A 14,077-nucleotide genomic window follows, 5' to 3' on the forward strand; every position below is an offset into this window, starting at 1 on the left:
GGGGTGCAGACATGCATTTTACTGGAAGTACAAGGGCCTTGACTCTAGCAGGCTAATTGCTTATAAGTAAAGAGATTGAAGTTGCCACATCAGGAATAAATAGAGGTGGAAAAGAGCAAATCCTTCCCACGCACGTGTGCACCCATCACACGCTGCAGAACTTCCTCCATTCTTCAGCTCTGAAAGCTTAAAATTGCAGAAAATGTAACTCTACAGAAGAAGCAATTAAACTTTTCAAGTGTTCAGCTCTGGGAGCTACTTTAATCTTTGAAAAAAAACCAGAATTCTTGAGAATTTGGGTTGGCTTTTTTGTTGTTCTTTCAAAATACCTCTGTTGCCAACCTCAGCATTACAGTGAAAAGCTGGAGCATTCTTTCTACAAGTTTTTTGCAAAACTGGTGTCTGAAGGGTGGGTTTTAATTTCCTAAAATGGGAATACACGGCAGCGTTGGGGGATGGATTTGCTCCATTTAGGAGAGGGCTTGCTGCTCAGTCTGTACATCCAACAAGCTCTGCAGCTCCCTCGCAGTTGCGGCCAGGAATGGGCATCTTATCCTATCAGGATTTCTAATGAACTGGTCATCTTGCAGGGTAATTACCATGTGTGTTCGTTGGGCTTGTTGCAGTCACCTACAAAAACGGATTTGTAAAAAGCCCAAAGAATAAAGCACAACCTTTAAAAACAGAGTTGCTGTCCTTCCCCATTAGTGTGCAGGTACATGAATATTAATATGTATTTGCTTTTATCCCAACAAGAAGATTTCTGCGGCCGGTGCTACCAGCCCTACAAAGTGAGGTGGATTTTATGGTTTTGCCCTTTATTTTTTTAATGAACAGGGTTTATTCTTCTGAAGTCTCTCCCTTGCTCTCCCCCGCTCTTTTCCCTCCTGTTATATATTGTCTGACACCTCCAGTCTCTGGAGAAGCTGATGCAAAAACAACCACCCCAGTGCTGCGCTTTATATTATATTATATACTGTCTCCTGAATTCACCTGCTCCTATGGACATTTCTTCCCACCCACCCCCAAGAAAGGGCAGTTGTACCCTAGCCAGAGTGGGGGGGCAAAAAATGATGCTAAAAATCAAACTATTAATTTGCTAAGTTATTATTTAAGTGGCTCATCCCAGTGTTTATTTTGACCGTGCTGCACCTTGATTTCCATTAAATCCTCCTCGCTAACCACACCATAGTTAATGGTTTGTCAGCATTTCCATTATAAACCCCTATTTATTATTCTGACAATGGCAATTTATATTGGGAACAATAGTGCCGGAGTGAATAAAAATAATAGGACTCTAGCAAAGCAGCGAGGTGACCTGAGTACATCAATGAAGTTTTGGGTTCTGAGGGTTTTTCTTCTCAATCCCTTGCTCCCATAGCAAAGATTAAACTTGTCTTGCCCATTATCCATCTTCAATTGAGTTGGGAATTTTAATTTCAAATAGATTGAGGGAAAATCAAGATAATAGATGAAAATGAGAAGTAACACAGGTAGTTTATGGCTCTCACCTTTGTTGCTTGGTTATGAACAGTCTCTGGTGAAATATGTCACTTGAGAACTCAGCCTGTTTGTTCAGATTATTATTATTATTATTATTATTATTATTTATTATTATTATTATTATTATTATTATTATTATTATTATTATTATTATTATTATTATTATTATTATTATTATTATTATTATTATTTGCTGCTTGCTCTGGTGTGTCAGCAGACTTTACCGTGGTTGTCTGGAGGACACAATCTGAATTCGAACACACAAACAACAGACAAATAGCGATAGCTGAGCTCTGGCAAGGCTGGTATTTTCACCTAGTGTGACACCCACAGGGCACTTTGGGCTGAAAGGAGCATTTTTCAGTTGCTGACAAGTTTGTGAAACTACAAGAACATGGGCAGTAGTTTTTCTGCTTTGTTCTCTTATTTCCTGAGCTGTTCGGCTAGAGTGGTTCAGACATTTTCGAAAGGACATTTTGTTCTCTAGTCAAAACTGCTTTTGACCCTTTCAGAAAGGCTGAGGCATCTCTGCCATGGAACAAAAAGCTGGTGGCTTGAAAAAGATGAATATTTTTGCTTTTCCAATGGCAAACTCTTTTACTCTGAGAGCACCCTGTTAAACTTCCGCAACTGGTAAATGGGTATGGGTTGCTACAGGGGTCAGATGAAAAATAACCCATGGGAGTTTAATCATGACTGTCTGGAACTTTGCACAAAACATCAGCTTTTAATTTTGCTTGTGCAAGGTAGTAGAGATGGGTAGATGCTCCCCAAGGAGAATTTATGTCTGGGAAGTCTTTAATGTTAAGTCTCCGGATTTTTTGAATTCTATTTCAAAGATGTGCTGGCAAGGTTTTATTTTTGTCATACAAACAGTGAAATTAATAAAACCTTTGCTCTGGGGATTGTGGAGACAGGGCAGCACCCCTGGCCAAAGAAACAGCATCTCTGTTCCCTGGAACTGCTTTATGCCCGAAATTTTAAGGATGGGGACTGCTAATCGATGTGTCGTTCTCCTCTACCAGTGATGGCCATGGCGAAGTCTCATCCAAGCTCTGCTTGCTGCTTAAAATCCTTCACCCCATTCAGTTCAGCTCAAGGTTTTGAAATGTCTGCAGGCAACTACTGTAACCTGCTTTTAAAGTCTTTAGACCAAGCTTTGTGCACAGAAGGGTTTAGGTGGCCCAGATGGGCTGAAGAGTTGATATAACCTACCGCGTTGATATAACCCACCATATTGATCTGATGTACCTGTGAGGCTGTGGTGGGTTTGCAGTCACAGCAGGAGCTGGAGAAGGTGTGGGGATGGAAAAAGAACTAATCTGGGACCCTTAGAGAGGTTTTGGGTATTCCAATCCCCATCGACACTCAGGGTGGGGAGAAGTGGCAGAAAGCCCAGTGGGAGATGTCATAAAGCTAGATGCATGCATAGTATCCGTGCTACTGTCTCATGCCTTTACACCGTGAAAGGACAAGGGATGTGAAAATTAATTCTAAAGGATCCATGCTGAGGACCAAATGAGGAGCAAGGCAAGGAAAATGGCAAGAGGCAGTGGAGATGTGGGGCTGGGCTACAGCTCATAGACACCTAGGGGAGGGTGCAGCTTCACGCATCCCAGCTCTGCTGAGGGACCTCCTGAGCTCCTCCAGACCACCTGAAGATCAATGGCATGGAGTGGGTCTGAGCCGGCATGAGGGTGTTCCAAGGCCATCTTTCCCCATTTTGTTTCAGAAAGGCCAGTGAGCCCTTCTCATGCTACAGACTGGTGGACTACACACTTCTGGAGATTGTGGCCATCGCAGCAGTGGAGGGACTGAAGGAGAAGGGTGGGTTTGCTTTGTTTCGGTCTGAACAAGCTGGAACTCACTGGCAGGGTGTGGGCTATATTTGCAAATTTGAAAGCAAACATGAGCTGTAGGTGATTTTTATGGGAGAGGCGGTGATAACATTCAGGAGTTTGCAGTGGGCCCACTGGACGGTTTTGAGATAATATAGAGGCAATGCCTGGGTAGATAAAGCAAATAAGAGCTGAAATAAAGGTTGTGGAGGGGAGCGGTCACAATGTAGCTTTCCTTTCTTTTCCCAGTTTGGGTAAACTGCTGCAGGTGTCCCAGTGCTCAGACTGGTAACCTTGTTCTCTGCCTTTTGGTGAAGAAACTTGGCTTTTGCAAGAGGTGTCTCCTTGGGCTGGGCTGCTGAGGAAATAGGCTGATGAGTTTCTGGCAGAGGGAAACATATTTTTGCTTATTATAAACGACTCAGAAACAGTTATTCAAAATAAGTTTAAAATAAGAACGTTTCAGAAAAGTAAAGAAAATGGTCTAGGGGAAGGGTTGGGATGGAAACAAATCCGTGGTTTTTATCCAGAACTTGGCTTCAGCCAGCCACTGGGGGAAGGTATTTGTGGGAGATTTGAGTTCCCAACGTTTACAAGTGTGACGATAATCAGAGCATGAGAAATGGCAAGCAGCTGATGCTGGGGGGGCTGGATAGCATTTTAGGGAAAATTCCTAGGGATGAGCAAATAGAACACCCCCAATAATCCTTCAAAGACGGCACCATCTGGAGTGCTGAGCACGGTTGGGTGCTTGTGTCTGTTAAGGACAGCAGCATGACCCGCATTACTGAATTCGCTTTCTCAGCTCCGTTTTGGGGGGAACCATACATGAGGTTTCAGGGGGGGATTTGTAACCCTGTGCTGGTTTATCCTCTTCAGAGATATGATTTAATCTGGCCCTCAAAATCAAAGACAGGCTGGTTCACCCAGGCTTTCTTGATGTCTGGAGGCCTTTGATGGTAATTTTTGATTGCTCTGGGGTTATAATGCCCCTGAGTAAAGAGGGATGATGAGAAGCAACATCCCCCATCAACAGGAGAAAACAATATCCCCAAGGAAAAGTGAGGCAGCACTGCCCAGATGGTTCAGGGCACCATTAGGGACAATCCAGGGGATGGTCCTCTTTCCAGGAGGTGTGTTGGGGGGAGCAATGGGGCTTGGAGATGCAAAATGGTGGAGAGGGAAAGGAGGTGAGAAGGTCCTTATTGATTTGAAACGCTGCTTGAGCTGCACAAAGCCAAACCCAGCAGAAAGGGTTGGAGGAAGGAGTGGTGGGTCCCCTCCCGGCAAAGCAAATATGTGGGCATGGTGCAAACCGTTGCACACTAATACTGAGGGGTGACACCACTATTCAGGGCTTAAGTCCCAGAAGAACATCTGCCATGGTTTGAGGTTTTCTAGCTTGGAAAAGGAGCAAAGTGGTCTCTTACCTCCAGATGGTGAGAAGAAGGCAAGTTCTAGAGCATGAAGAAGGAGTCCTGGAGAGCTGCCGGGGGCATCAGGGCTTGGGTGCAACCAGCCTTTCTGGACTGGGGTGTGGGAATGGGCACAGCAGGTTATCGTAGCATCATAGAATCATTTGGATTGCAAGAGGCCCTCAAGACACATTGCTCCTCCTGCTACTGGGGTCCCCACCTGCCACAGGCCATGGGCAGTGAAGGATGGGGTGGAGACCCGGCCACGTGTTTTAGCACTTGTCCTCCCAGCTTCTAGGTCCTCCCCATCGCTGTGTTTCATGATGAATTATCCAAGATGAAGAATATTAGCCAACATGCCATGTCCTTCAGAGTATGGGCAGCTCTTTTGATCTCTGGTTCTTGAGGGCTCATTTCTATGGTTTTTGTTCTTGCTGTTATTTTTACTGGCAATTTCTGACCTTTAGAGAAGTTGGAGATAGTCCTTCCCCTTACATAAACTTATCAAAGGCAGTAGAAATGACTAAATTTGAATAAAATTGCACTTCTCCACTGTGCAAAAAGATAATTAATTTCCTAAATTTTATATCCAACACTCCTTTTTTCCAGGACCATCCCCTCAAGCAATACAAACAACCACCTGTAAAAAGGCAGTTTCCAAATGGTCTCTGTGCACCCCCATCCTTCTCTCCACATGGGTTTCAGTGGGACTGTGTGATGTGGATGTGGGTGAGAGGAGAAAAGGGTTTCAGGAGCTTTGCTGGATCATTGTGCGGCTCTTGGTTTGGTGCCCCGTGTTGTGCTATGGTCAACATCTGAGGCAACCTCGGTGTTGCTCAAAGTGGCTGCAAGGAGCAACCATGTCCCTATTTGTCCCCTGGGCTGAGCTGGAGGCCCCACATCCTGCTGCAGAGCTCAGCCCTGCCATCCCTCGCTATCCCCATATCTCTTGTGCAGGTCTTGGTGTGGGTGGCCACGTGTAGAGATGTCCCTATCTTGGTTTGATGGCAGACCTACTCCCCTTTTGCATAAGCAGAGGGCCAGGAAGGTGGTGACCTGGGCGAGGTGCTGAGCTCACCTGGGACCGTGGTCCTTCTCTCTGCACATTTGCACCGTGCCAAGCGTGCCAGAGAACCCGATGGGCAGCAAAGGGTTTCGGTGGGGGGACGGCGCATGTTCCAAGTGGGTTGCCCAACACTCAACGGAGCGTGGCTGCTCGGCTGGGGAAGGACAAGCACTTCTAAAGGACAAAAAGCTCATATCTCTGGCCCTGCCGGCACGAACCTACCCGGCAAGAGTGAAACTGGACTATCTTGCAAAAACACTTTGAGCAAACACACCGCTCAACACAAAGCATCTGATAAGAGCTGCTGCATTTCTGGTGGCTCAGGCAAGAGGACTTGGGTGCTCCCATTAGGTTTGCGGCTTCATCGGGGCAGCCTCACCTCCTCTTGCTGGGGGAGACACCATGTCCACCACCATCTGCCAGGTGATGGGCTTCATTGTTTCATCGCTGGGCGTTGCGGGGTGCATCGTGTCCACTTCCATGGATATGTGGAGCACGCAGGACTTGTATGACAACCCGGTCACGGCCGTCTTCCAGTATCAGGGACTGTGGAGGAGCTGCGTGCGGCAGAGCTCTGGCTTTACAGAGTGCCGGCCGTATTTCACCATTCTTGGGCTGCCAGGTAGGGACAAAAAATGCAGTAGGTTTAACCCAGGAGCTCTGTGCAGTTTTCATCTAAAAGCAGGAGCAGACAACTTAAAGCACTTTGCGAGAAATAAAATTTCCAAGCTCTGCGGTGCATGAGCATAAAAATATGTGCATGTTTGTCACCAAAATAATGCCTTGACTCAGCGGAGGTTACAACTTGGAGCATGTGTAGGTGATCTCTGGATGAGCATCACGGGTTCAGCCCCTTTGCTGGCATAAATCAGCACAGCTCCATTGATGTGAGGAGCGTGAGTATGCTTAAACCCACAGATACTCCGTCCCTTTGAATCGAAACACAAGGAAAACAGCTGTGTGTAGTTTGCGTGGTGATCAGAATAATGTTTTCTATAGAAAACAATTGATTTGTTTTTTCCCAAAGGGAAAGCTGGAATTGAAGCAGCATGTGTAGGAAGGTGAGAAGGGGGAAGGCACGCTCAGTCACTTCACATTACCTGGGGAGTTTCTGTGGTCACAGAAGTAGATTTCGGAGGGGTATTGCTTTCTCACTTGCTTGCTCACTTTACAAGAAGGGCTATTTTTCCCACCCCCCTGTGACCTGTTGTGCCTGTGCCTTGCAACAAATACGGCCCCCGGAGTGTGTTTTTCACTCTTGGTGCACAATTGCAAATAGGTACAAGCAAGCACTAATAAATTGCATTTATGGATGGGTGTAGAAGAGAGGAGGATATGGGGGCTGAGCCCTGTATCCTCAGGGATGCCAACCTTGCTTCCCCACTGCCAGGCGTGCGATGGAATAAGAGTGTCTGTGTGTACCCAGCCTCAGGATTGCTGGGTGACTTCTTTTTTGTCTTTCGGAAGAGCAAAAGTGACGTTTGCCGTCACTTCTCCTAAGGGACCATTTATTTTAAAGAATTAAAAACATATTTATTGCACTATATATACAAACGTTGATCAATATGTGTACCTATCCTCATAATACTGTGTAGGTGACTGTTTTAAAAGAGCAATGAGGCAACAGTAACCATCATTTTGATTCCAATTTATCACAATCAAGATTCTACTTTTAATGTCATTTTTAGATAATAGAGCAACAAGCAAACGTGCAAAGCAGTCACAGGAATTTTCAGTGTGTCTTAGAGATATTCTGTCAGTTTTGTTTTCTTTATGTGTCTGTTTAGTCAATGAATACTTTAAATAATAAAGAAGGAACGCCCCTGCTCTAATTTGGTGAACTTAAAAGCTATTTTTTCCCTAAACTTTCTATATTCTGTTAATCATAACTAGTCATAAAGTTAGATTTCCACCTTTGTGATTTTGTATTAGTAACAGAAATGCAGGTGATGTTAGTTTAGATGACTTGAAGTTGTTTTATTTCACTCACATCTCACTACTTACAGCAACACTGGGGAAAAAGACAACTCTCCAGTTTCACTGATGTCTGAAAAACACAGTGATGCAAACATTTATTTTGCTGCAAACATTTATTTCAGTGAATAAGCTGGCATTATTACAATTTTCTGTGCGCAGCATCCCTTTGTATGGAAATCAGGTGTGCAAAATGCGCAACTATAGGTGTGCAAGTATGAAGCGAAGTTATCCTACTTTGTGCAAAATGTGGATGCAAAACCACAGGTAGTTTCTGTGCTTGACTTTAACTATAGGGCTATTTGCTACCTTGGGCTCCTGATAATTTTTTTGTTCTTTAGTCTCCTATTTTGTTTGACTAAGCCCTTCCACTCCTTCCTTCTAGAGGAGGTCATTCAGCTTTGGAAAGCAGCTCTACCCAGAGGACTTTTGAGGGCTGTGAAAATTCACTCGAAACTGCAGCACTCTTTCCAAACAGCTCTTGCTTTCAGTCCCATGAGCCAAATGAGGAGGACTTCATGCCACAGCAGACCTGGGAGCGCTTTCTTCTCCTTTCTTCTTTTTGTTTGAGATGGTGCATCTGTCTCATGAAGAGATGAATCACTGCTGATACCTATTTTGCATTTTTTCTGATCCTCGCCCCTTTCCAACAGCTGCAGTTTGGTCCTTTTCAATGGAGGTTCACCACACTTGGACCTCAGTGCTCCAGCACAAGGGCGATGTCCCAGGAGCTGCTTGGCTTGGCCTGCCTGTAGTGTCCTCTCATGGGCACCCAAGGCACTTGGAACATCTCTCCTGGCAACCCACAATATTTCTGTGAGGTCTTAGCTTAAGATCACTTCTTGAAGGGTTGAGACCACCACAGTGGTGGCATGTAGGAACCACAAGGTCTGTAGGAAGCACCCCAGGAATGAATGACTGTCTTGCTGTCTTGGGGACAGGGACCCCACCATCCATAGTGTCTTATGTTGGCCTGGAGTATCAGCCCTTCCTACCTGCCCTGAAACAAAAGCAGTTGCAAAGAGACTTAACTGACTGCAAAGACAAATGAGTATTGCGATTTTCTTCTCTTTGCGGCTTTCTGCTTTGCATCAGGTGCTGCGTGAACAACCTTTGAGGGCTGATAAGGCGTATCCGCCAGCTTCTTGTTCTCTGATGAATAATAACTAATGAGCTCGCACCTGGGGGCTGATGAATGGGAGATTGAAAATCCCCGGCTCGTTAGCACTTGTTATCAGCTGATAAGGGCAAATTGAGTCATAAGAGCAGCAGCCCCAGTGGGAGAAGGTGGTGTATTCCCAGCCTGTGAAATGGCAGACCACTGGTTTCCTTGTGTGCCATGGTGCCAAGCCCAGTTCTGCTTGGGTTTGTGGTAGCCCACAAGCAAGGAGACCCACATGGCCATCCCAGCACCCACCCTTGCCCTCCTGGGAGGGTTTATAAACCTTCCTCCTAACCTGTGCAAGGCCAGCAGGGTCTGCTCCCTTCTGTCCTGCTCTAGTTGGGCCATATGGGACCCTTGGGCACCATGGACATCCCGACCAGCCCAGCAAAAGGGGTGACAAGCAGGGAGAGTGAAGTCCCTGTGGCTGTAGGATATGTTCCGTGCCCATTTCCATTGGTCAGGAGCCCACATCATCTTCCCAGAAGAGGGGCAGTCATGTGTGGGGAGCATCAAAGCCAAACCCAGGACTGTGCGAGCTCCTGGGAGGGCAAGAAGACGGTGCAAAGCGTCCTGGCCAAATCACAACAGCCCTTGAAATACTTTCGATGACCCTCTCCCTGTGCTCTACCAGCGCTGCCACCTTCCTGTCTCAGCCAGGAGAAGTGTCTGGGACCAGCACCGAATTGCGGGCAAGATGGGTTACGTGCCACCTTCTTAGAAAATTGCCTTGGTATTTGAATGCATGGCCTTTCCCCTTCACTCCTCCATTTTAAAAGGTCTAAGTTTCATTTTTCTTTTCTCTCTACTTTTCTATTCCAGCCAAGAGGAATCCGAAGGGTTTTTGAGGACTTTGGCTTGTTTACAGCAGCACTCAGCTCCCATGGGCATGACCCACCAGCATCACTGCAAACCTCCAACCAAGCATCCCCACCTTGATGGGGACAAACCTAGGGCTAGGATATTTGTATTAATGAATGTGGGCATTTGTATACAGGAATGATATTACAAATAACCATGGAAAGGATATTCTGGGAACATCATTGCCAAAGTTTTGTTGCTCCCCCTTGGTGTATGTGTAATGTTTGTCAAGGTGATTTTCCTTTCCCCCTGTGCCACGTGTTTTACTGGAAAGCAGGAACATACTGAACTTCACTTTGAGTCACACGGTAGGTGGAAACACCATGGGTAGCTGGGTGGAGACGTCTGCTTCCATTGCTGCTTGGGGAGAGAAAAAAGCTTTCTCAATCATTTTCAGTTATGAAACAACTCATTCTTATCCCGGCTGCACACCAGCTCAGTTTCAGATTGTTCCCAGTGCCAAATGAAAATTTATGTTGAAACTGTCAAATTCTTTCAGAAGTTCAAAAAACAGCCACATTTCCAGAGGTGCCCTGTAAAAAACCACTGAGAGTAGATCCAGTGCCCACTTTCCAAGGCCTTTCAGCACATGAATTGCTAAATATGTTTGGGGTTTTCTCCTTTGATATTTTTATTTTTAGACAAAAACCATCTTTAAAAACCTACCAGGTTTCATTTCAGTCCCTCTTGTCTATTTATTTTGCAGCGATGTTCCAGGCTGTGAGGGCCCTCATGATCGTGGGTATCGTCCTGGGCATCCTCGGCCTCCTCGTGTGCATTTTTGCTTTGAAATGCATTCGGATTGGCAGCATGGAGGATTCTGCAAAAGCCAACATGACTCTGACCTCTGGCATCATGTTCATTATTGCTGGTGAGTGGATGGTGTCGTGTCTTTCTCATGCGAGGCATTGCAGTTCCCTGGAATTGACGCCTTTGAAAGTCGTTGTGCCCTTCTCGTCATATGTAGCAGATGCTCTGGAGCAACCCGAAGTGTTGCTGCTTGCATGAAATTCATGGCATTTTTCTTCCAGCCTGGCGTCAAGTGGTTTCTATCTCTGCTTAGTAAAAGGAAACCAGGAGTTTTTGTATGGGACAGAACATGGAAGGCTGAAAAAACAGCTTGCAGATAAAAAAAATCAAATATCTCAATTTGTTACATGTATAATGTTGTTACGTACAATTGCAAACTTTATTTTTACGTAATAGCTTTATGAAGAGTCTCAGGTTCACACATATTAATTTTATAAAGACTCTCAGGGTTGTGGTAGCCTAGCTTGTATTTTTTAATACTTTGGTTTGTTAAGGAGGTTGCAGGGATGCACAGCTATCTCAAAATTGCAAATGCTTAAGAACAACTCAGGCAGGTTTTCCCACACTTTATTGCAGATGAGTAATCAGATCAAATCCATAGCCTAATGAAGGGAAAGAGAATGTCCCGATTTCAAATCCTTGCAGTTGAACAGCAGTTACTTTTGCTGTAGTGAGGATAAACACTTAGGATGCCCAGAAAAGCTGAAGTCCGTATTTTTTGGCAACAAACACTGACACGACCTTTAGCTGTTTTTTGTACCTCTTTCCACAGTGGCCTACAGCACAATGGTGGCCTTTGTTAGCATGAATCACTCTGCTAAGGACAATGTCGTTGCTGCCAGACTGGTGGTGGCTGGGCATACCAGTGATCACCTGTGCAGGTGAATGGGAGGAATTTCTCCTTCCTGAGTCTGGTCTTCCAGGCAGAGTCAGGCAGGCATCACTGCCTGGTTGTGAACTCAATGTGTCTCCTCATCCATGTAACAGAGAGTGTGTTTTCCCATTAAAAAAAAAAATTCTGATAGGGAATCTTTCATCCATATTTTTCACTGTAATACAGATCTTTCAAAGTTAACTACGGGGGGTCGGGCTCTGCTCCCCAGGAACAAGCACCAGCACCAGAGGAAACGGCCTCAAGTTGCGCCAGGGGAGGTTGAGGTTGGATGTGGGGAACAATTTCTTCCCCAAAGAGCTGTGGGGCATTGGAACAGGCTGCCCAGGGCAGTGCTGGAGCCACCATCCCTGGAGGGTTGGACAGATGGACATGAGCGTCTCAGGACATGGGTTAGTGATGACCTTGGCAGTGCTGGGTTCATGGTTGGCCTTCATGATCTTTAAGGTCTTTTCCAATCAAAACGATTCTATGATTTTCAGCAGTTAAAACAATCTATTTGTTAAACTCATATTCTATGAGAAAACACATCAGTAGAAAGATTGCTGCTGGTATGACTTGGGATTCTGCAGTGTGACATTGCATTCTTTCTACTGTATTGTAAATGTGCAGAAATCCTGGCAGAAATGTGTAGCATGCGGTGGGTCCCCACGTCAACAGTGTCTCCCACACGTTTCCAGAGCCATAAGGTGCTTCCCCAAGGCCCAAGGTGACTTCTTGTACTATGTAGGTCTCAGTCTGTCCTTCTGTCTGATCTCAGGCCTGTGTGCCATCACTGGAGTGTCCGTGTTTGCCAACATGCTGGTCACAAACTTCTGGATGTCCACAGCCAACATGTACCAGGGAATGCAGAATGTCCAGAACAGGTAGGTGGTCAACTGGCTTCATGGTGCACATCTCCCTCAGGGCCAGGGTATGCTGCAGCCAAAGGAAGGGCAGACTGTGGGTGTGGATTGATCTGGTCCCAGGACTTGTGAGATTTATTGAGTCTCTTTCTTATCTGCACCGGAGATAATTTGTCCAAGTTAATTGGCTGGGACATCTCTGCTCACACAGCTCAAGGAGGTAGAGACCCCATCATTGATGAGCCTGAGGATGGGATGGTGCACACGGGACTTCTGCAGGGCTGGAGGGAGAATGACAATGTTCAGCATGTTTCAGAAGAAGCAGACTGGGTCACTGTCACCGCACCAACCAGCCACATCTCTGTTTTTCAGGTACACCTTTGGCTCAGCCCTCTTTGTTGGCTGGGTGGCAGGTGGCCTGGCCCTTGTAGGAGGAATCTTGATGTGCCTTGCTTGCAGAGGGCTGATTCCAGAAGAATCCCGGTAAGCCTATCTGTGGTAGACATGGGAAGATATTGGGTGAAGCCTTGGGTGTCAAAACAGCATACAGCCAGCACACCAGGGGATCTGTCCCTGCTCATGGCAGGGGTTGGACTAGATGGCTTTTGAAGGTCCCTTCCAACCCAAACTATTCTATGATTCAGTCTCTATGTGTAATACCCCTGTTGCAAGAGTTATCATGATGTTACACCTGTTTGCGCTGTATCATGGGTGAAAATGAACCATTTCTCTTCCTTGACTACATGTTTCACAAACAAGTAGAGAGGGCCGGAGAGATCAGCCTTAAAATATAGAATTTGCAATGTGCTGGCTAAGTCGGGCTCATTAATTGCAGTTTTGATTGCAAATTGCACGGATCATCAGGAGGTGTAGGCTGTGTGAGCTGAGCTATGATTTACACCAGGCAGGGCTTTGTACACCTCCATAGCTGGGCGTTGTAGGTGGTCCTTCCTTCAACCAAGGATTTACTCATGGGAAAGAAAGTATAAGTTTATGAGAAAACATGACAGAGACTTGCAGCCAGTCCATGGATGGTTGACTCTGAGCCATTGAGAGGCTCCAAGTGCCGATACAGGATGAAATTGCCCCAAACCCAACAGCAAACAGGAACAGATGACGCAGCATTGAGTAGTCATAGACTTTCCACTGGCTGATGCCAACTTTCATGTCTCTTTCAGTTACAAAGCAGTGTCCTACAATGCATCGGGACGGAATATCTCCTACAGAACGGGGCCATATAAGGTCGGTTCCGGGTATGAACCTGAAATGAAGACCAGGAAAGGTGCAGGGTACGAAGAAGCTCCTCGAAGTGAGGATGGAAGACGCTCGTACCCTTCAAAATATGACTATGTCTAGTAGACTTTCTGGGCTTGAGTTTAACTATCTCGTACAAAACATTTTTAACTTCAGAAGCAAAAAGTATACGCAAAGAAGGCAGTCTGTAAATAGGATTGTGTTTTTGATCATGTTTCCCCTGCTCTGAGGTTGTATTCCAGCTTGTTATGAACATGGGTTTAATTTGACTGCCTGTTATTATGCCTACCAGAAGTAGGTCTGTGACATAAGTAATGCCTTTTTATGGTCTCAGAGTAGAACAGTTTGCTCATATTTTACATATAAACTCTGATAACCCGGACCAGGGTTGTGCCTTGTGCCCTTTTCTAATTCTAATATGTTAAAATTCCCATTTAATATTGTCCCAGATATAAAA

The 14,077-nt window shown here is 45.7% G+C and overlaps 1 protein-coding gene across 1 annotated transcript; it reads left to right on the forward strand.

The window, feature by feature from the left end:
• Window positions 1-6,051: 6,051 nt before the first annotated feature.
• Window positions 6,052-13,722, forward strand: CLDN18 (claudin 18). The gene is made up of 5 exons (XM_005501574.3): window positions 6,052-6,444; window positions 10,526-10,690; window positions 12,282-12,387; window positions 12,739-12,849; window positions 13,545-13,722. Exons 1-5 carry the CDS (start codon window positions 6,225-6,227, stop codon window positions 13,720-13,722), a joined length of 780 nt encoding a protein of 259 aa, XP_005501631.1. The 5' UTR covers window positions 6,052-6,224.
• The last annotated feature ends 355 nt before the right edge of the window (window positions 13,723-14,077 follow it).

The sequence above is a fragment of the Columba livia genome, chromosome 9 (genome assembly GCF_036013475.1).
Source record: "Columba livia isolate bColLiv1 breed racing homer chromosome 9, bColLiv1.pat.W.v2, whole genome shotgun sequence".
In the NCBI taxonomy this organism is placed as follows: domain Eukaryota; kingdom Metazoa; phylum Chordata; class Aves; order Columbiformes; family Columbidae; genus Columba; species Columba livia.

What these genes read in the sequence shown, in the direction of transcription:
- CLDN18 (XM_005501574.3), top strand. Translation starts at nt 6,225, where the DNA reads ATGTCCACCACCATCTGCCAGGTGATGGGCTTCATTGTTTCATCGCTG. An exon ending in CACCATTCTTGGGCTGCCAG is followed by an intron (nt 6,445 to 10,525) that starts GTAGGGACAAAA and finishes TTTATTTTGCAG; the next exon opens with CGATGTTCCAGGCTGTGAGG. An exon ending in CATCATGTTCATTATTGCTG is followed by an intron (nt 10,691 to 12,281) that starts GTGAGTGGATGG and finishes GTCTGATCTCAG; the next exon opens with GCCTGTGTGCCATCACTGGA.